This window comes from Ipomoea triloba, chromosome 4 (assembly GCF_003576645.1).
Source record: "Ipomoea triloba cultivar NCNSP0323 chromosome 4, ASM357664v1".
NCBI classification, from domain to species: domain Eukaryota; kingdom Viridiplantae; phylum Streptophyta; class Magnoliopsida; order Solanales; family Convolvulaceae; genus Ipomoea; species Ipomoea triloba.
The window spans coordinates 9,313,138-9,336,991 of NC_044919.1; the positions used below are offsets into that span (position 1 = coordinate 9,313,138).

General features: G+C 32.6%; 1 protein-coding gene across 2 annotated transcripts; it reads left to right on the top strand.

Moving 5' to 3' along the window:
* Window positions 1-6,615: 6,615 nt before the first annotated feature.
* On the top strand, window positions 6,616-11,891 carry LOC116016651 (chalcone synthase DIV). Of its 2 annotated transcripts, XM_031257008.1 has the most exons (3): window positions 6,616-6,897; window positions 9,191-9,706; window positions 11,205-11,891. In XM_031257008.1, the coding sequence occupies exons 1-3, from the start codon at window positions 6,720-6,722 to the stop codon at window positions 11,675-11,677; spliced, it is 1,167 nt and encodes a 388-aa protein (XP_031112868.1). In that variant the 5' UTR covers window positions 6,616-6,719; the 3' UTR covers window positions 11,678-11,891. The 2 variants fall into 2 exon arrangements, with proteins under 2 accessions (XP_031112868.1, XP_031112867.1); XM_031257007.1 differs by lacking the exon at window positions 11,205-11,891 and having other exon boundaries at window positions 9,191-10,393.
* Window positions 11,892-23,854: the final 11,963 nt, after the last annotated feature.

The following is a 23,854-nucleotide window of genomic DNA, read 5'->3' on the forward strand; positions in this document are numbered from 1 at the left end:
AGGATCGACTCCAAACCCTAGACAGCTATTGGTGAATCGTCCTCCTCTGTAAGAAGTGTATCAAATTTGTCAATTCCACACAAATATGCACCTACTGCTTTAAGGAAACCGTGAATTTGGACTGTTTCCCATGCGGCCGCTGCAAAAGGTGTATGAGTGTATCCACTCTTTAACATCCACCAATTTGGGTTGCTTTGTTAGAATATAATTTTTTGGGTGATTTTTATAAAAAAAATTAATTATTGAGAAAAGGAAAAGAATTTCTGCTATGATGGAGTTGCTGAATCTTTCTTTGGATTTATCCTGCTTTTCTTTCAATTATTTCTCCAATTTATAAAGCACTATATCTTGTTCTGTTGATTGGAGCTGAAAATTTCTCATTTCAATTGCTTTTTAGTATGCAGATTCTTTTGTCTTGTAACAGAGGCAGCAAGGAATCATTTGAACTGTTATTTGTGTTTGATTGAAAGCTACTTTTATTAGGTTAAAAGCTTAGGTTTCAGCTGATGGTCTGAGAATTTTAGAATTTGTTCTGGACTTCGGTTTTGAATTATTGACGAAGAGAATGGATTACATATGTGAATTTTGCGGGGAGCAGACATCTATTATGTATTGTCAGTCTGATGCAGCCAGCTTGTGTTTATACTATCGTGAGATGACACAATTGCCCCTTCTCAAACAGCCTCAAACAGCCATCTAACAGAGAATATAGACGGAGGACTAAAATTGTCCCCGTCACAATAACTGTGTCCATTAAGTGTCTGATTTTTTTTATAGAGGACTAAAATTGTCTTTGCCACTATAAATCTAGAACCAAAAAAGGAATTGACTCTTTTAAAATTTTTAATTAAACCACCAACATATCATTACTATTAATCTATCCAAAATAAAGAATAACAATACTTGCAAGATAAAGGGAATTATAAAAAGGAAATTATATAAATTTTAGTTTCTATTAAAAAAAGTTTCATAAAAATCAAAATAAATTGAGATGTAATTTTAAAAAAAATTATGTTGATAAAATATTAATAATGACAAGTAAAATTTTATTATTTCAAATTATTCTAGTCTGTAAGGCTATCTTTTTATCCCAGCAAGTGAACCCTTTTCAAGATGATGTGAAAGATAATGTGAATTTTTATTTTTTATTTTATTTTATTTTGTTTTGTTAGTTTATGTGGCTTGCAAGCTTGCTATAATAGCAAGTTTGCAATTGACTTTTATTTCCTTTTTTATTTTTTTTATTTATAATATAAAAGGCAAGTGTGACTACTTTTGAAAGTGAGAGGGTATTGCGGGGATGTAGATAAAATAGTAGAGAACTTACAAATTTGATGATGTGAAAGTGAGATCCACTTTTGAAAGTGAGAATATTGCAGATATAAAGATAGCCTAATATTTTAACATTTACTGTAACATTTTTAAATTTTGTATTAAATATATGAGTCTTAGTTTTTTTTTTAAAAAATAACATTAAAACATTTGTAATTAAGGTACGGTATTTATTTTCAAAAGAAAAAAAAAAGGTACGGTATTAATTATTGTACTTAGTTATACCAAAATTTAAAGTATAAAGATTAAATTTAACAATTTAAAATACATGGATTAAATTGAATGAGGCTTAGTTGCGTTAGAATGATATCTGGGAATGTCGAATTTTCTTTTAAAACTTGTCTTCTTTTTTTTTTTTTTTTTGAATACTACTAACTCTATCAGTTCATAACTACTTTCTCAACCTGTTGAAGCACAAGAGTCAGTATTGAGGCTCGAACCCACCACCTCTCGTATAAAGGGAACGGTTTGATGCCACTAGACTACAAGGTCCTTGGCTTTAAAACTTGTCTTTATTGTATGTGTGCGCGCATGTACAATTTTGAAGCAAAAAAAGTTATAACTATTGTATACTTTTCATATTGATGTAACATTTTTTTATAGTTATACTGACTATATTACATTGTATTATCTGCCCATACTTTCTCATGACCTTCCATATGGGAGAATCACTATGTGTTATCTGAGCACGAGGTGTTTGGCAATTGATGTAACATTTTTAGATGAAGGATTTACCGAGTAGCACCCATCAACGAAGTTAAATCAAACGTTACGGCAATGGAACTAAAACCAACCACTATAATATGATTTGAATCTTTTCTTTTTGTGTGTCTGTGTTCATTTTTTTTTCTATATTCAGTAACATGTTTCTTTAGATTGGTCATTGATTGAGAACATTGATATGTTTTAATTTTGTTTTTATATTCATTAAAATTCATTGTATATGTCATTCTTTGTGAAAATGATTTATGATTACAAGGATTTTAGTTAATTTTATTGTGTGAATTCTCTGAGTGTGGGAACCATTAGGGTTGAAAATTCAACCTTTTGGGAGAATAACTAGAACTAGATCAAAACCACCAACTGCAATATGATCAATTTGCAATTTTTCTTCATTTGGTTTTCATCAAACTACATATACAATAGGCCGGTTTAGGTGTGTTAAAAGATACTCCTTTGTGTTATTTTACTTACTATGTTTACTATTCATTAGTCCAATTAATTCTTACTTTCATGGTTATACTTTTCTTTAATATTTTTTTATACCTTTTAAATGTGTCTTGTTGTCCTTAATAGTACGGACTATTTATGTAATTTTTAAATATATAAATTTTATACATGAATACTATTATGAAAATGAAATTGCATTGTAAATAGTATGGATCAAGTCTCATTAACCGCTCGAACTAGACATATAAAATAAAATAAAAATAAAAAATATAGCGGGTCAACACACCATTTATAAAATGACCAAAATATGCTCGCATTTAGGGTGTGTTTGGAAACCCGAGTTTCCAGTGTTTGGTAAGTGATGGAAAATCAAAGTCAACGAAAAATGAGTTTTAGTCAATGGAAAATGCACCCATTTTCTTGGAAAATGACTTCCCTTTTTTTTTTTTGGAAGTCATTTTCCGGATTCCACCCTCTCCTGTTGGGGCCTGGGAAAGAGTTTGAGAGTTTTCTGCTTCAGCCACAGAGTCTCCTGCTTCAACCACCGCAGTCCGTCGCAACCAAGTTTGCTTGTGGCTCCTGCTTCAACCACCGCCGTCCGTCGCAACCAAGTTTGCCTATTGCCGCCGTTGCAACCAAGTCTGCCGCCACCGGTTTCCAGATCTACCCATTGCTTTATTCTTCATCTTCATCCTCTTTTGTGGTCTCAAAAACTGTGATCCATCTTTAGTTTTGATGCGATTAATGTTTGAATTCTCCCATTTCACTGTCTTTGTTTTTTTTTTTCTTCTTCTTTTCTTGAAACTCATCTGGCGTGTGTTTTTAATTTTGATTTCTGTAGTTTTTTCTGTGTTTTTGTTTCCTCAGCCTGGGTGTGTGATTTCATTTCTAGTTTTTTTCTTTTTTTGCTTTTTTGCTTTTTTGTTTTCAAGCAGATTTACAGACCAAAATAATTGCCATCCATTGCAAGACTCGTAATGGAATTCTTTGATTAGTGCATTTTATTTATCCTTTTATTTTCTAATATTGGTAGTTGCTTGCAATCTAAAATGTTCAATTATAAATAAAATGGTTATTTATATAAAATACATAGAGAAATTAATTAAAATATTCAATTATACAATTATGTTCATTTTCCTGCCTATTTTCTGGAAAATGAACCAAACACACAAAGTCAATTTTCTGCTCTGCAGCCAAACACAAGAAAAGAAAATGTTTTCTGGAAAACAACTCATTTTCCGAAAATCATTTTCCAGAAATCATTTTTCGGGTTTCCAAACACACCCTTAATGTTATTTAAATAGGTTTGTTGACAGAGAACCAATAATACTAGAAACAATAAGCTTTAATTTCGGTCCTCATTGGATTATTTGTTACTGTTTCTAGCAATTCCTTAGTATGTACGTGGTATTCAAGTCCTTTTAAGGGCATCTAAAACTCGGTTGATACTTAATACTCTAGGAGGTGGTGGGCAAAGTAGAGTTTTGCCCTGCTCCAGTGTTTCCCTCAATTAAGACGAAAGGAATACGAGTTTTTGTAAGCTTTAGTCGTGTGATACTCACTATCTTTAAAACTAACCTACAGAAAATTGAGGAAACGAAGAAGGGTTTTTCTGGCCCCATTCATGCCCGATTTTAAATTTCCAACATTCTCTAATTTTTCTATATGAAAATTTCAACAAATTATTAAAAGCACTACACCAAAGGGTGCCTGGGATTGAAAATTCAAAAAGATCTCATTGTTTGAGGTTTTAAAGATAGCATTGACAATAACATTCGTGTTATATATCTCTTTTTATAGCTGAAGCATGTTAATATGAACCAAATATGAAAACTACTCTTTGAACTTTATATCTCAAGTCTCAACCACATGGTTAATTATGGACTTATATATCTTTAGAGGGATATAGTACATTGTGAACCCTCGGACAATATAATTGACTGAAATATGACGAATTTTGAGGTAATTGCCAAAAATAACAACTTTTTAAAAAATTGACACAAATGTGAAAAACGTGTTTGGGACATGTGTTTGGCGTTAGAAACGCATGTCCCAAACTCGGATGACTTTAATTTTTTTTTCGAAATATGAAGTCAAACACAAGTCTGACTTGCGTATGATGTATTTTAAAATACATCATACGCATATTAGACTTGCGTATGATCTTATAATAATAATAATAATTATTATTATTATTATTATTGTAGCGTTGTCTTTCCCGTCGAAGGAGAAATCAACCATTTCAAAAAGTTCTTATTTTTATCAATTATCCAAAATTCGTCACATTTCAGTTAATTACTCTGAACCCTAGTCAATGGTGGAACCGTGGAAGGATTGTAGTAATATACCTTGAGATCAGCTACGTGGTTAATTGGTAGCTACTTTTAACGTTGCTGGATGTTATTGTCCTTTACCACGACATGCATGATGTTGTGTGGTCGTGAGAAATGGACGTTACGTTGTTTTTGTTTGTTTTTGGATGCCAATGATTTCTCCAACATACTACTACATACTATACATGAGAGAATGAGACTACGTGGTTGGTTACGTGTACCTAATTTCTAGCCAGCAGCTTAGCTACAACCACCACTCCATCATCTACTTAACAGTCATAACCATTCTTTGTTTTGTCTGTTTCCCAACCATACATCTATAGCATTTTCCAACTCCATTTATCATCTCAACCAACCAATAATATCCAATTCATCAAATCTAATTAAACAAGCTAAGTACCAAGCTATACTAGCTTTTTTTTTTTTTTTGGGATGAATGTTACTTATTGTGAAATGACTAAGAATAATTTAATGATCAAATAATTCATAGAAACTATCAAGTTTGTAAAGTTAAAATGCAGATTAAGTAGTCAATTAGTCCTAATCAACTAGTTATTAATGGGTTAAAATGAATTGTTAACATACTCTCCATACAGATCAGAGGAACAACGATAGGGTGCACATAACAATTCTAATGGGTATGTGCACCCTATCGTTGTTCCTCTGTATGGAGAGTATGTAGTATTTCATTTCGTGTTTATTAACTAATGATAATTGTAATTGAATTGATTTTTTAATTGTAAATAGTAATAAAAAAATGTTCTTCAAAAACGTGATAATTATCTACTTAATTAATGTCATTAGGTTATTATCTAGCTTGTTCAATACAAAAATATATATATAATAATAAATTTATAATATCACTGTCATTTTAAATTTTTAATTGAAATGAAATATATCATTTAATTTGATTTCAAACCAAGCAAAGGTCATGAGTTTCATTGCTCATTATATAAATCTTCATCTTCACAGGGTAGAGAATCTAGAGATGCATGCATTGGTATATCAATACTGATTTGATCGACTCGAGCTCTTGGAAGACATTCAGCACCAAATCGTGAAATAATCTTGATGAACTCTATTTAAAGAATGATGATTCTACTTTTAAATTTAAAAATATCCGTCTTACACCCACGGTTGATTATACGCTTCAATAAGAATTACGCAAGGGTAGATTACAGACCTCGATAAAATGCCTGCATGTAACCCATCCAATAGGTAAAGCACATTACATATACTAGTCAAGAATATTGGTGGCTTGCCCATTTTTTGGAATTCAATAATAAATGTCCTTGATCCTTGAAAGGAGTGGTCAAGTGAGTAAATCATAATTCTTGTACATGAATGATTACAAGTTTGATTATTGTCAAAAACCTCTTGGTCCAGCCCGTCACACATAATCTTCCTAATGTGATTAATTTACAATCTATTACACAAGAACAATGTACCATACGGCCTCTAATACTTTTTTATTGTGAATATCGATCAAAACCATTTATTTGTACGTTGTTGAAGAATTCTTATTTAGGTATACTTCAATTCATACCATCCATAGTCCATACATAGTGTTTTTAATAAAAATTGTATCTCTCTTTAATTTGCAAAGATTAATTATTTTCACTTTATTCAGATCAGACAAATAACAATTTTTAATTACCGATTGTGGAAGGTTTGCTGATCAGCCGGGTGAGGCACGTGATTCCTAGCTACCATCCATAACTCCCATAAGTCCATAATAACACTTTAAAATTTGTATATAAATACCATGCCCTACACACCTTATGCCAAACAGAACAATTGCAGTTATTAACGCCGCTTAGCTTGTCTGTTAATAACTACTATACATTTAACGGAATAGGCACCCAAACAAAACGGAAAGAAGAAATGGTGACCGTCGAGGAGGTCAGGAAGGCGCAACGTGCGGAGGGTCCGGCGACCATTCTGGCCATCGGAACCGCCACGCCGGCCAACTGCGTCAACCAAAGCACCTACCCCGACTACTATTTTCGTATCACTAATAGCGAGCATAAAACCGAGCTCAAAGAGAAATTTCAGCGCATGTGTAAGAACATATATATATGTTTTCTTTTCCTATTACACTGCTCCCTCGTCACTTTTAACTCTTCCTTTTACTATTATGATTATATTGAGCTATTAAATTTAAAAAGTATTAGGGAGACTATTAGCTGATTGAGTTAGTCAGTTTGAGTACTTGATAACATTAGCTTATTGTAGATATATGTTTAGTAAATTAATTAGCTGTTATATGATAGCTGATTACATGCGAAATGATTTTCTAAAAAAACTTATCAAAAAAACTGCTTTAAAAAACTTTTTGAATTTTGGCATTTTAAAACAATAAAATGTTACAAAAACTAATTAATCAAACACTTATATTTGTTGTTTAACCAAGTCAAACAGCTAAGATCACCCAACTAGACCGCAAACAATACACGTCATGCATGCACTTAGTTAAAAAACTAAAGACAAATACGACATTATTTTCACAATATATGCTTAATAGATCAGAGTTAGCCAATTGTGCTTGCTAGGGTTAGTTAGACTGCCAATAATTAATCGGTTCAAATAAAAAAATCAATAGGTTACAATTGTTGGGAGTCAAATTTGTAACATTATAATTACCAAATCAAACATCTGACCAACTTAGTTGGAGTTACTCTTGAACATAACAAAAATATATCGTGCATCCATAGTGTTATATTCCGTATATATTTTTAATTTGAATTATTATAAAAATACAATTTTTCTCTCATTTTTCGTATACTTTTTCATTTTGTTGCATTTGAATTGTTTATGAATTTGCGGATCTAGCTAGATTATATTTCGTATGATGTTCCAAAAGAAGGATTTCAAAAAACTCAAAAACATTGAGACAGTGCCAAAGTTCAATAAAATAAGAATTATATTTTATTTATTTGGGTAGAGATAAAATATCTAGAAGTATATTTGTAAGAAATTAATTATATTATTTTAATTTAAAATAAACTTAGATTAAAAATAACAAGAATGATAATAAAAATTTTAAAAAATTGTACAATGTCAATCAGTATGATGATAACTCTTTATATTCGGTACCACTCTCAAAGTAAATGGTAAAGGTATTGAATTTGCACCTCTTACAAATTCAATGTCTTTTCAAAGGTAAGAGGCACAGCGTCAATTGGCACATTAACATTTTAAAGTTTATATGTTCTGTAGACTTTGGTAACTTTTATTGAATACAAAATTTTAAATGTATTTAATTTTTGAAGTTATTAAGTAATAATTTGAACGAGGCATTGTTTGGATGTATATAGATTTAAAAACTTATATAATCAGGCTTTTTACGAGGTAATTAAGAATATATGTGTGTTAAAAAAAAATAAAAGTATAATTTGTTTGAAAGAAATAAGAAGTATAATTAATCTTTAAAAATAAGATAAAAATAATTTGAATGGAAAAAAGTATATAGACATAATATTTATTTTCTGTTAATATATAGTTAAATTAAATAGGTGCATAATGATAAATAGTGTCATATACTAGAAGTTTGTTTGAGACCAAACGTGAAACATGTTATGTTTTCTTCATATTATTATTTGTTTTCCAGTTCTGGTACATTAATTACGTAGTGGTGTACCTATCGTTTTCGCCAACCTTCCCATGCTTGTATTAATTGTGCTTTTTATTTATAGGTAAATTATTATTCAATAATGTTATTTTTGCATGAATTGAAGTAAATAATTAGGCTACTTTATTTTATGTTTGTCTATGAGGGGAAGAAAGCCCATTTCAGTATTTCACTACTTCTTTACGTTAGTATCCCGTCAAATATAAATATATAATCAAAATAAAATAATTAGGATCCAAAAGTACACACATTATTTTTGAGTGCATCTTATAGAGAAAGAAGAAATGGATTTGAACCCTAGCTACCCTAGAAATAGAATATGTACCGGACCACAATAGTTATTACTATCGAAAAATTATAATTGTGGTAAGTTTTATATTCATTGAAAAGTACTAATCTTTTGTGTTGGCTAGTTATTAGTGATCTAGTTTAGGTGGTTTACATGTTTTGTAGTCTCAACATGATAGTTTTTAGCTTATTTTGACAACATTATTATATGTTGGAATGACTTATTCTCATTTCTCTAATAGAGAAATGGTCACTTCTGGGAATCGACTCACTTGTCAACTGAGCTACCCCATTGGGTTGACTCTGTTAATAAGGTAGAATCTGTCTATCCATACTTTCTCAACTTAAAGTCAATGTCTAGGGAGCCATAGTTACTTAGACCACAAATTCTTTGACAGAAATATATTTTGTATTGATTTGATTTGTGATGATATAGGTGACAAATCAATGATCACGAAGAGATACATGCACTTAACCGAGGAAATATTGAAGGAAAACCCAAGCTTTTGTGAATACATGGCGCCTTCTTTGGATGCCCGGCAAGACATTGCGGTGGTGGAGGTGCCGAAGCTTGGGAAAGAAGCCGCCCAGAGCGCCATCAAGGAGTGGGGCCAACCAAAGTCCAAGATCACCCACGTGGTCTTCTGCACCACCAGCGGCGTGGACATGCCGGGCGCGGACTACCAGCTCACCAAGCTGCTCGGCCTCCGCCCTTCCGTGAAGCGCCTCATGATGTACCAGCAGGGCTGCTTCGCTGGCGGCACCGTCCTCCGCCTCGCCAAGGACCTAGCCGAGAACAACAAGGGCGCCCGCGTGCTAATCGTCTGCTCGGAGATCACCGTCGTGACTTTCCGCGGGCCGAGCGAGACGCACTTGGATAGCCTGGTCGGCCAGGCACTGTTCGGGGACGGAGCGGCCGCGGTTATAGTCGGGGCCGACCCGACCCCGGCCGAGAAGCCGCTGTTCCAGCTCGTCTCAGCCGCGCAGACCTTGGCGCCCGATAGCTGCGGCGCGATCGACGGGCATTTACGAGAAGTGGGGCTCACGTTCCATTTACTCAAGGACGTCCCCTCCGTGGTCTCGAACAACATCGAGAAGTGCTTGCTCGAGGCGTTCAATCCTCTCGGCATTTCCGACTGGAACTCTATTTTCTGGATTGCCCACCCGGGCGGGCCGGCGATTCTGGACCAAGTGGAGGACAAGTTGGGGCTAAAACCCGAAAAACTCCGAGCCACACGACACGTGCTGAGCGAGTACGGGAACATGTCGAGCGCGTGTGTTTTGTTCATTCTGGATGAGATGCGGAAAGCCTCGTCTAATGATGGGCTTGGGACCACTGGTGAAGGGCTCGAGTGGGGTGTGCTGTTTGGGTTTGGGCCTGGGCTTACAATCGAGACTGTGGTCCTCCATAGCGTCCCAACTTAAGCCCGGCCCAAACTGAATCTTTTTTTTTTTTGGAATAAGCCCAACTTGAATATGTTCTCTACCATTTATCGTTGCATTGTGTTATTATTCTTATAAAGTTTCGAACTTGTATTAATATTGGTTTATATTTTATAAACCACCTATTGTATGTTTGGTTTGTGTCAATATGTATTTCTATTCAAAATCATAAACAACTTCTTTTTTTTTTTTCTTCTATGTATACTGCATTGGTATATGTATCTCATGAGATAAGAATAATATAATTAAGTATTATTTGGACCTTTATTCAGATACAATTCTCTCAAGAGTTTTCTCAAAAAAAAAAAAAAAAAAAACATAGAAGAAAAAAAAAAGAAGTTGTTTATGATTTTGAATAGAAATACATATTGACACAAACCAAACATACAATAGGTGGTTTATAAAATATAAACCAATATTAATACAAGTTCGAAACTTTATAAGAATAATAACACAATGCAACGATAAATGGTAGAGAACATATTCAAGTTGGGCTTATTCCAAAAAAAAAAAAGATTCAGTTTGGGCCGGGCTTAAGTTGGGACGCTATGGAGGACCACAGTCTCGATTGTAAGCCCAGGCCCAAACCCAAACAGCACACCCCACTCGAGCCCTTCACCAGTGGTCCCAAGCCCATCATTAGACGAGGCTTTCCGCATCTCATCCAGAATGAACAAAACACACGCGCTCGACATGTTCCCGTACTCGCTCAGCACGTGTCGTGTGGCTCGGAGTTTTTCGGGTTTTAGCCCCAACTTGTCCTCCACTTGGTCCAGAATCGCCGGCCCGCCCGGGTGGGCAATCCAGAAAATAGAGTTCCAGTCGGAAATGCCGAGAGGATTGAACGCCTCGAGCAAGCACTTCTCGATGTTGTTCGAGACCACGGAGGGGACGTCCTTGAGTAAATGGAACGTGAGCCCCACTTCTCGTAAATGCCCGTCGATCGCGCCGCAGCTATCGGGCGCCAAGGTCTGCGCGGCTGAGACGAGCTGGAACAGCGGCTTCTNAGAAGCCGCTGTTCCAGCTCGTCTCAGCCGCGCAGACCTTGGCGCCCGATAGCTGCGGCGCGATCGACGGGCATTTACGAGAAGTGGGGCTCACGTTCCATTTACTCAAGGACGTCCCCTCCGTGGTCTCGAACAACATCGAGAAGTGCTTGCTCGAGGCGTTCAATCCTCTCGGCATTTCCGACTGGAACTCTATTTTCTGGATTGCCCACCCGGGCGGGCCGGCGATTCTGGACCAAGTGGAGGACAAGTTGGGGCTAAAACCCGAAAAACTCCGAGCCACACGACACGTGCTGAGCGAGTACGGGAACATGTCGAGCGCGTGTGTTTTGTTCATTCTGGATGAGATGCGGAAAGCCTCGTCTAATGATGGGCTTGGGACCACTGGTGAAGGGCTCGAGTGGGGTGTGCTGTTTGGGTTTGGGCCTGGGCTTACAATCGAGACTGTGGTCCTCCATAGCGTCCCAACTTAAGCCCGGCCCAAACTGAATCTTTTTTTTTTTTGGAATAAGCCCAACTTGAATATGTTCTCTACCATTTATCGTTGCATTGTGTTATTATTCTTATAAAGTTTCGAACTTGTATTAATATTGGTTTATATTTTATAAACCACCTATTGTATGTTTGGTTTGTGTCAATATGTATTTCTATTCAAAATCATAAACAACTTCTTTTTTTTTTTTCTTCTATGTATACTGCATTGGTATATGTATCTCATGAGATAAGAATAATATAATTAAGTATTATTTGGACCTTTATTCAGATACAATTCTCTCAAGAGTTTTCTAAAAAAAAAAAAAAAAAAAAACTTCTCTCAAGAGCATGAATTTGAACTTTTAATCTTAAAAAAAAAAAACCAAAATATTTTGATCATTGTAGTAAAATTAATCAAATTTGGTTCCGTTTGAATTTTATTTTTTAATATTTAAATTCCAAAGCGATCTAATATATAGCAAATATTTTACGAGAAAAATTTGTGCACTAGTGGACTAACGTAGTACTTTGAAGGTAAAAAAATATTATAAAGGATTGAATTAACAACACTCTAAACATGGAAGGACAAAATTTATTCAAATAAGTAGATAGAAAGCATAAAGTATCAAGTTCGACTTATGTGAGAGATGTTTATTGACCTTCTTAGTTTGAGCCGATCAGCTATTGACAATTTAGGTTGATTTACTTTTTTATGGTCATTTGTATGCTATGATCACAAGGCAGGTTTCACCCAAATCACACCTTCGAATATCAACTTTGGATTTCCCATAAATCAAAGATAGAAACCAAATTGCACGTACGGACATCTCAGGTGGTTTCTACGTGGTAGATTGTACGGAAGGACATAAGTTTTAGACATGACAGTCGCAGTGTGAGAGTAACACCCAATGTGATGAGCTCCTTGTGAGCACAAGGCACTTGTCATCCCACCTAATGAGTCGTTGAGTTATTGTGATTTACCAATCATATCAGCTATCCTATTCAACACTGGGTATGGACCTTGGGGCAAGAAAATTTTACATTTGTGGGCAAAGATAGAACCCAAATTCCAAAAAAAGAAACAATTATCCAATTATCTTATCAGTAATATAACTTGACTCAAACATTTTGAGCTTTCAAAACTCATACTCTCTTAATCTGTGGGCAGCGACGCCTTTTTCTAAATCTGAAAGGTCGTGGACTTCTTTCCGGTGGGTGATAACGGTTAACGGTGATGGTAAGCAACGAACAGTCGGCGAGATGATGGTGAACGGCCATTAAAATTTAGAAGAATTTTGTATTATATATATTTATGATTATTATTATTTCTAATTAAAAATAAATTTTAATATAATATATCTTTTTTAAAAAGCATGTGGAAGCTACATTAACTTGAAAAAATCTAATCGTCAAGTAGTTTGTACCTTCTTTTTTTTTTTTTGTTGTAAGTTTAAGATTCTGATAGGAGTTTTATGAAGTTGATCAAAGGTCTAATTGTAAAGATATGTATAGTTTGAGCCTTGAAAATTTATTTGACCCTTATGACCTTATCTCTTCTCTTAATAATGTTATATACCACCTTAAACCAAACATAATTACTTTATCTTCCAAAACTCATATTCTCTTAATAATGTTATATGCATTGAAATAAATTAAATATGGCGACCTTAACTTCCAAAACTCATATTCTCTTAATAATATCACGTTATATACTTTGAACCAAACCACAATCACATGATTATCTGGTCTTATGAGTTTACCATTTTTAAATGTGCCAAACATTTTGTTAAAATGCATTAAATAATTTTTTATTTGATACTTGATTCAATTAAATTCAATAAAAAATACTTTTAAAAAATATAGATATCTTTTTTGACATTATATTATATGACTTCACGTCTTATTTTAATCTGTAGGAATTAAAAGTAGCTAATGACTTCCATTATTATAAATAGTATATATATAAATCAGCTGGCAGCAACTTTCATTCAATAATTTTCTAAATAATAAATGAATAAATAAAATACAGATAAAGCAGCATTGATCGATCATATGTCCTCTGACACTACTAAAGTACTAACGTAATGTGCACACGTATCATATATATATATATATATATATATATATATATATATATATATATATATATATATATATATATATATATATATATATATATAGCCCGTAAGGGCAGCCTGAGTGGCAAGACCAAGACGCTCGCGGCCGTGAGGTCCTGAGTTCGAAACCGTCTGCCACCTGGGTTTGAGCCGGTTAACTCCTTGTGGTCCTTTGCCGGCTAGGATCACAGGGCGAGGGTTTACTCACATACTCGGGGGTTTGAGCCGGTTAACTCCTTGTGGTCCTTTGCCGGCTAGGATCACAGGGCGAGGGTTTACTCACATACTCGGAAGAGGAGTGGGGTTTGCCTCGATAAACCCAATATATATATATATTGTATGCATTAATTTGAAACTTTCTAATTTAATCTATCGTAAGCAACACGTATATATAAATTAAACTAAATTGTTTTACAATGTCATCATCGTACCACCTCTATTTTTTCAAAACCAAACAAGAGGGATATATTACGTACTGCAAGAGATCAGAAATAAAGTCAAGAAATACAGAGTCCTAGTATAGAGTGTCAACCTGATAATAGATTCTCGAGGTTAAAGAATGAGCTAAAATATTTTTTTTAAGTACTACTGACTCTATTATAATGCAGTATATGTTTATAACTGAGTCAATAGTGCCTTCACTGAGGCTCAAACTCACCCCTTTTATATGGAAATACAACCGGGTGCACTAGACCATAAAGTATCGACAATAAGCTAAAACATTAGATGATCTAGAAATTAAAAAGATTGAACAAAAATTAAAGTAGTAAATAATAATCCTACATTCGTCAGGCCACGTACCATCTCTATTTTAATTCAATAAAAAATAGTAATTAATTTGGAGTTTGGGAGTGTTACGCTAGGTCCAGGGGCATAGTTATCATCAACTAAAAATAAGTAGCATTTAGGGTACATTTAGTAAAAATTAAATAACATTATTAATATAATGTAAGTATGATAATGTTATAGCAAATATCATTTTTAGTCCCTCAACTATAATATATGTATCAATTTTGGTCTTTGACTATTAAAAATTTCAAATTAGGTGCATGACTATTCAATTTGTATCACATTTGGTCCTTGACTATTAGCATTTTCAAATTAGGTGCATGACTATTCATTTTGTATCACATTTGGTCCTGCCGTTAAATTTTTCGGTCAAATTTCCGGCGAAGTCACCGGTGACCGACTAATTTATTTAATTTTTATTTTGAAAATTATTTTAATACTCTGTAACTTTTAAATAAAAAAAACATAAAAATAAAAAAATAATAATAAAAAATAGAAAACTCCGGTCACCCCCGATGACTTCGCCGAAAATTTGGCCAGAAAATTTAACGGCAGGATCAAATGTGATACAAAATGAATAGTCATACACCTAATTTGAAAATGTTAATAGTTAAGGACCAAAAGTGATACAAATTGAATAGTCATGGACCTAATTTGAAATTTTTAATAGTCAAGGACCAAAATTGATACATGTATTATAGTTGAGGGATTAAAAATGATATTTTCTCGATAATGTTATATAAATTTATTTGGGAATTGGTTCTATCGGTAATCATTTATTGCTATCACATAAGATTTTGAGATAGGAAAATATTTACTTCTCCTATTTTTTTCATCTCCTAGCATTCGTCTTTGATATTACTAAGTTGAATAGCAAAGCATTTTTATTGGTGAAAAATATTCCCACATCATATGAGAAAAGAAATACCGTGAAAAACGGAGGGGAGCCTAGCACGATCCTTTGAGATAATCCGATTACCTTTATCATTTTAGGTATTGTTAAATTACTTTACAATATTTTGACTTTACACTTATCAATTCAAAAACAACATACTCGTTTGTACTGTGCCGACCCAATTAAGGGTCATATTAATTTTTTCATAACATAGAGAGTTTTGAATTTCTGACTCCTGTTAATTAAGAAATGAGAGTGCAAAATCACTCACACCAACCCGTTAGCTATAACCTATTTGTCATGTGAATTAATAGAGATAGGGGTCAAATAACATCTCGAATTTTCTGAAAATTGCAATTAGTTTATAATTGATCTTCAAAAAGCTCTAAATAAACCTATAAACTTGAAAAGAAGAAGCAATTGACCCATATTTTGCGAGTAATCATCAGGTTATTGATGATTTGGATATATAACACGTAATTTTTCATTACTTGAACTCCATATTATTTTGTTTTTGTTGATTTAGATGCCATATCAATATATCATATTGACACTTATTATTATTATTATTATTATTATTATTATTATTAACCCTGAAAACCAGCGGCGACGATCGGCTTCGTAAAAAAATCTGATTAATTGGGAGAAGAAGAAAAAATCTGATTAATAATTATCTGGAATTATTATGATTGTAATTAAGATGTAACGCATCATGCATGGGTGTCGCGATAATTCAGGGAGTGGGTTCCACTTCCAAAGGTTAATTAGTGGTTGGAGACAAATTGAGCAGTTACACTTGTCGGAACGGATTGTACTTAACTTGACTAATAATTTTAGGTTTGATTAAAATCTACTGTAATCTACTGTAAGAAGACAAGACCAAACGGGAAATGAAAGATAATTACAAGGCTTTGCTTATCCAAAGAGTGACATGGTATAACTCATACGTCATATGTATACGAGATAAATTAACGGTTGGTGACGGAAAATGATTTGCGGTTTCAATCAATAATGTTAGAGTAGGATGCGGTGCAAGCTAATTAAATCCTCTAAACATATATAAGTAATAATAGTTATTTCAATTATAATTTTTTTATTTAAAGAAAAGCCCGCAACTTTTATTGATGGTGGGCATTGACTGTGCCGGTTCAAATCAAGAACATTGAACACCAATAGACAGCTCACACATGTAATCAAACTTTAAATATATAAAAATAATAAGTATCTACTTTCAAATATTCAATTGAAATAAAATGCATCATATAATTTGATACAGAGTAGATAAAAGATCCTTACGAATAGTTTACATTTAGAGTTGTCAAAACGAGTTTAGTCCACTTCCTCACCAAGCAAGATAGTAAGGTAACTGCCACTAGGGCAGAGCTTTGTGGACGAAAGACTGAGTGGGATAATATTCAACGAGTACCCAGGGTCAAATCCCGCAAGGGTCATTGCAAAAATTCATAACAGTGCGTCATTAAAGAACATCTCGCGATTTACATATTCTCACAAATTTTTATGACAAAAAACGTGATAAAATTTTAAGTTTAAAGTTCAAACTTAAATAATAAGGTAGGGGATGAAGTGGGGATGTTCTCCCATAGAGTAGGCTTGGCAAGTCAGCTGACAATATTAGTAAGAAGAAAAAGTGTGAAGTTAGCCCCCTAAGTATAACGGATAGTGCAATGGAGTCCCACCAGAAATGGTCCTCCGACTATTGACTTTTACCAATTTTAGTCCTCGACTTTTAATTTTACCAAAGTTGGTCCCTTAACTATTGATTTTGTACCAATTTTGGTCCTTCCGTTAAATCAATGTTAAATTGGTGTTAAAATTGAGGGCAAAAATGTCAAATCAAATATTTTAACCTTTCTTCTTCATTTTGTTTCCCCTTTTCTACCATTTTTGCTATCAAATAAAAAAAAACACCTAATACAACAATAAAATATACAATAATACTCCACATCCAGTTAGAGAATTTACAAAAAAAAATAAAATTATTACGGAGTATATATATTACATTGCAGTAAACAAAAAAAAAAAAAACAACAAAAAAATTACTTGAAACAATTTAACATAAAATGTAAAAAATAAATATATTGACTCACATTGTTCCCTATATAATCTTGCGATGGAGGAGGGGAAACAAAGTGAAGAAGAAAGGTTAAAATATTTGATTTGACATTTTTGCCCTCAGTTTTAACACCTATTTAACATTAATTTAACGGAAGGACCAAAATTGGTACAAAATCAATAGTTAAGGGACCAATTTTAGTAAAATTAAAAGTCGAGGACTAAAATTAGTAAAAGTCAATAGTCGAAGGGCAATTTCTGAAATTAACTGTTATTAGTATTATTATTATTAAGAAAAGAGACTCAAGCCAAGAAAGTAGAAAGATTATGTGGCATGGGAGGTTGCAATTGCAGAAATGTGACATTAAATAAAGGTTCCAAGGATGTTTCAGCCTCATTTTCATTCTCAAATAATCATTCCATTTTGGTACTTTCTAGTTTCTCCCCCTTTCACTCCACAACTGTGACTACCTCAGTACATATACCTAGAATATATATATAATGGGTTTCGTATTAGCTTAGCCTAAAAGACTCATAATTTTTTCATGATTATTGTTATTATTTAAAATACTACTGACTCTGTTACAATGTAGTTCATAACTACTTTCTCAATCTATTAAAGCACAAAGAATCAATATCGCCTCCACTGAGTCTCGAACCCACCCCTTCTATATGGGAGTGCAATCGGGTGCCATATGCAAACAATTTACACTATTCTTTATTTTTTTATATGGAGAAATCAATTTTTTCCATCAATAATGTTATTGGAACATAAATTCAAACTGTTCTTGATGGTTGGCCTGAATGGGGCATTGATCCGTCTTTGTTGCCATAATGTATTCACTGGGCATTTTGCGCCTTTTCTCAACAAGGGTACGGGGGGAGTTTTGGCCACAACATCATTGATATTTTCTATTTCAATCTTAATATTTTAAGTTTTTAAATTTTTTCAATAATTTTGTTTTAAGTATTCGAACTCATTCTAGATTTCAAAATTTTGTATGAATGTGTATTTAAATTATCTAAACTATTTTATTGCCTAATTATTAATTTTTAATTAAACATTTTTATATAATTTTTGGCGAATTAGCTCGATCACCATGTACTGTGTACAGCCGGCATTATTTTGACTAGGGCCGGACATGTTAGTATTTTCTATACCTACCATATAATAATAGGTCACACTCACTCACACATAGGCCATTATCAATCCCAATCATTATTGCATGAATTGTGGTGCTAATAATTGTATGGATCACGGTCCAAAAATATATAAACTTCATTATTCTAACTTATAAAATACATTATTCTAACGTATAAAGTACATTATCTTACCTAAAAAACAATCATTTTTTAATACATAAAGTACATTATGCATTATTCTAACTCATGGAATACATTATTCTAACATATAAAGTATATTATTTTAACTCATAAAATATATTATTTTACCCTAAAAGTTTCATTATTCTAACACATATAAAGTACATTATTCTATTTCATAATTTTCATTATATTATTCTAGCACGCACATGAAGCAATATATATTTTTTTTAACATCAAAACGATATTGTTTTGGACTGTGGTCTACACAGCTTTGTGAATTGTGCCTATCAATCCCGCTTTGACGGTATTATATATACAATCTAGCGAATCTACGAGCTAAATCAATGTGGACCATATAGTTGAATAAAAATGGAGTTGCATGTCAGATGACTTATCAAATAGGTGGCAACTACCATGTAGTGTGATAGCATTTCGGTTACCATTTCAAATTGGTGGTCATAAGTGCGGCGAATGTGCAATGGAATTTAGATTCTTTGGGCTGAAAATATTTGAAAAAGTATAAAACTGATATCACCTTGTAAATAGGCAAATTATACAATGGACCAGTATCTGCCTTGCATTGTAGACCCCGGTCGAAATATAACTTTTAAATTATGTATCTGTAGTTGACATATTCTGTATCTGCAGTTGATAGTTTCTGTACTTGTAGCTATCATATTAAGTTATTTGTTTACATATACAGAAACTGTTAACTGTAGGTACAAAAGGCAAATTATTGTGTGGACATGGTGCACACAGTGCTATGTGGACCATAACAAAAAGTACATTTTTAATCTATTAAAAGTACATTATTTGTATACTGGATGTACATTGTACAAAATAATGTATTTTTAGTACTCAAATAATGTATGTGCTTTTCATGAATAGAATATACATTTTTAATATATTACATTATTTGTATACTGAATATACATTATTTAATAGTATGATCCCACAATAATAATTGATAACAATTGCGTAAATAATCATGGGCATTAAAAAATTTATCAAAAATGAAATTTTCTAAACAAGGTAAAAAAAATGAATCTTATTTAGCTTCTGACGGTAATAATGGGTTACCGGGTATGTAATCTGAGTATTATTGAAGTAAGATGGTACAGTGTTTGAGTACTTGAGAACAGTATCGAGCGTAGTGCTCAGCGTACAAGTGAATGTAATATCTATTGTCTAGTCAGAAGTGTAAGAAGTGTCAGAAGTGTCAGAGAGCCCCCGCTACGTGGTTGTGAGCCCTTTTATTCCATTCAGTTCAGTGACCGTTGGACATCAATACCTGAGGTATTGAATGCTGACCGTTGGACATCAATACCTGAGGTATTGAATGCTGAGGAGCTGAACGTCTGTCATCAACGCTGAGGAGGTGAACGTTGGCCATCAATGCTGAGGAGTTGGACCGTTGCGCCTTGATGCTGAGGAGTGAGGTGTCGGGTAGTTTGAACGGCAACTTGGTTATGACAATGGTTCCGGGTCGGGTACCCAATTACCCTGTCAGCTTCCACTTTCGATTTTTAATGTTTGGCCGGCTGGCCCAATCAATATTTTTTAAGAATAATATTCAATGTATAAATAATATTTTGTTCGAACTATATTTTGAAAAAATAAAGACAAACATATAGTTGTTACACACCTCTTAGGTTTCACACGGGCACACAAGTAGCTTATTGAATTCTGGTCGTCTGAGATCACATGCATGCGTATATAATAATCATTGCTGGATCGGACGGTTTAAATGTCTTTGCCGTCCAACTGTCGTGGCGCCACCCCTTGATGACATGACCATCAACCACGTTCCCCGTACGTCATATGATGTTCTTAAACAACCCTCGGAAGTCATGTCATAATTAAAATAAAACTTTTTCTAGCCCATCTTGTCATAATTAACAATTAATCAAATTATTTTCAAAAAAAAAAACAATTAATCAAATTTGATTGCAGTCCATTTTTTATTAAATTTTTCATAATATTAAGTTTAGTATTAGTATATAAAATTTATTATATTTAAAAATAATATTAAACACAAATAAGAATTAAATTTAAATATAATTAAAAATTACTAAAGAAAATAAGGAATGAAAAAGAGTTGATTTAACTAATAAAAAATAAACAAGACAGAAAAAATGAAAAAGAGGAATACCTTAACTTTTTTCTAATTTTTAAAAAATTTAAATGAACTTTTCTCGTTTTATTATTATTATTTTTTTGTGTGTACATCTAAAACTAATGTATGAAAGTATATTTAATTAAAAAAATGTTCTAATTTAGATCTTTAAATAACACCTATTAATATTTTCTCCTATTTTTCTAATAAATATATAAGTCCATTAAGTAATTATTGTACATTAATTTCATTAAGTCACTGCTACGAGTTCATTAATTTACTACAACATGTTTATTAAAAAAAATACTGCAAGTTTATTAATTTACTATTACAAGTTTATCAATTAACTATTACAAAACTATCAGATCACTATTACAAGGTCATTAAGTCATTACAGTATGTTATTATTGAAATCTTATTTTTTTTAGTAAGTGTGAATGCCAAGTGCATTGAGTGGGTTGTCAATTCATCCAAAATGGGGTTATGACCGTGCATTGTGACTATGGATTTATTATTTGTAAATTTTTACGAGTTGTATAATTAGTGGCATATGCATCACCCTTTTATTTTGAAGTTACGATATTTTAGAGAATATTTTATCAAATCTTGAATTTTATAAAAGAATTATGATGAAAGTAAAATATTTTGTTAACATAGTATTGGCACCACTCGACTTGCTGGATGTCTTCGCCGCCATTGAGAATGCAGTAACGATAATTTTGTCCAATAATAATGCACTGTGCAACATTTGAAGTACGATGTATACATTTATTAACACATAAAAGTTGACCAAAATCATGAACATAACCTAAATTAACATATATAATATTTTTAGATATATGGAACCAAATCATAAAAATGTGGAATTGTATTTGATACTTATTTTATTTTATTTAATCTTCTCACGTAAGATTAACAATTTTGACGACGTAAGAAGAGCAACATCATCAGGCCATCACGTCAAATTCAAATCGATAGGACACTATGATATACGCTTGCATATTTGTTCAGCTCAACTGGACCCAACATAATTTTTGTATTTGAATGTCATAACTTTAATTCTTACCAACACTTTTTTGATTGAGCTCGTCACACAGATTTTTCTTATTACAATTTATTTTCCATGTATAATTTAAGAACCATTATACATTAGCAAAGTCGTCCTCCGTAATAGCTAAGAGTTTACCTCATCATAAAAAATAAAAATAAAAAAATAAAGAGAGTTCAAACTAGGAATCTAGGATTATTGACTATTTATTCAAAAAAGGATTATTGAATATTCTTGCATTTTCATTTGTGATAAGAATTGATATAGACTTGGCCTTGTCAAATTTCATTCATATGGATATCTTGGATAGTTTTCACACCTCTTTTGGCAAATTAAAGTCAATTATATTTAAGATATTGGAGGAAAGTATTTATTTAAAATAATTGCTAGATTTTTTCTGGCGTTTCAAGAACTAAGATATTTATTTGCTTGATTTGTGGCCATTGAAATTTCAATAACAAAAAAAAAAAAAAATCTTATGGAGAATATTTTACAAGAACAAGTCATGTGAATAGACATTTTTTTTCCTCCTTTGGTCACCTGCAAGTCAAGAGAAAAAATTTGGTGGGATAACTAGAAAGACCAGAAATAAGAAAAAAAAAATAACATTAATCATGTAATTATAGCAACAATATAATTTTTATAATCGTGCACCAATAATATGAATGGCACTTGTTAGAATATGCGCATGCAAGCCAAACGCATCAGAAGTAGACCAACCACCCGAGCCCATACCTAAGCGAAAGTCAAAGATGTACAAAGCCTGATATATAAACGAAAAATACTACATGAACTTTCATTTCTTATTCCAAACCTTTACTCACTCTCACACATCTTTGATGTAAACATTTTTTCTAAGGCGGCCCACATAATAAAAATATCAAATTCTTGTTTGTCACATTATGGAGTAAAAGTGAAGGAGTATAATTTGAGAATACATGTAATATACGAAGTAATTCGATATAATCAGGGGTAGGGTGTGCTCAATTGCCTCCCTATAGTCGTACTACCAACTGACATAGTGAGGATTGTATCATTGTATGTGGCTGATAATTCACGTCATGGAAAGAGCATTAATGCATTATATAGTGGTTTTAATAGGAGAAATAAGGTTTTCATTATTGATATTAATAAAAAAAAGTAATTAATTAATCTTGATAAATTAATGAAGATTTATTAAATTTCAAAGTTTATCTTCTTATTATTTGTTGTTCACAGTAAAAATAAAAATCTAAAATAATCTAAGATAAATAAATGATAACAAAGTGAGCACTAAATTATTCAAATTCGGAACCTAGGAGATGTTTGGCAAATAACTGTTAACGAATTGAGTTAGTGCGTTTGACTAGCTGATAAGATTAGCTGATGTAGAAAGATATTTGATAAATTAGTTATTAGCTGATAGTTGATTACATGCAAAATAACATTCAAAAGTATAATTTATTTTTTTCAAAAAAATAATTAAAAAAATTATTTTGAACAACTTTTTGAATTTTAGTGTTTACGAATCCTTCAAATACTTCAAAAGCTAAAAAAAAATATCAAATCCCTGCACTTTGGGCCCATTCGTACAATATAATATAAGGATCACCATTCATCACTCAAAAAGAAAACAAAATGTTTTTAAAATTTAAAAAAGAAAAAATAGAAAAAATAAAACAGTGGAAAATCTCTATTACAACAACCTCGTTACGTTCAACCGTGGACCAAGGCATACTAAAACCAAAAATGAAAATTAAAATTAAAAAAAAAAACAATAATAATAAAATGTGGGGACCAGCCAGCCATTGCCACCATCTATAAATAGGAGTG

Excerpts from the sequence above, each read along its gene's own strand:
- LOC116016651 (XM_031257008.1), top strand. The coding sequence starts at position 6,720 with ATGGTGACCGTCGAGGAGGTCAGGAAGGCGCAACGTGCGGAGGGTCCG. Across the intron at positions 6,898-9,190 it reads AGAGAAATTTCAGCGCATGT|GTGACAAATCAATGATCACG; the intron begins GTAAGAACATAT and ends GTGATGATATAG.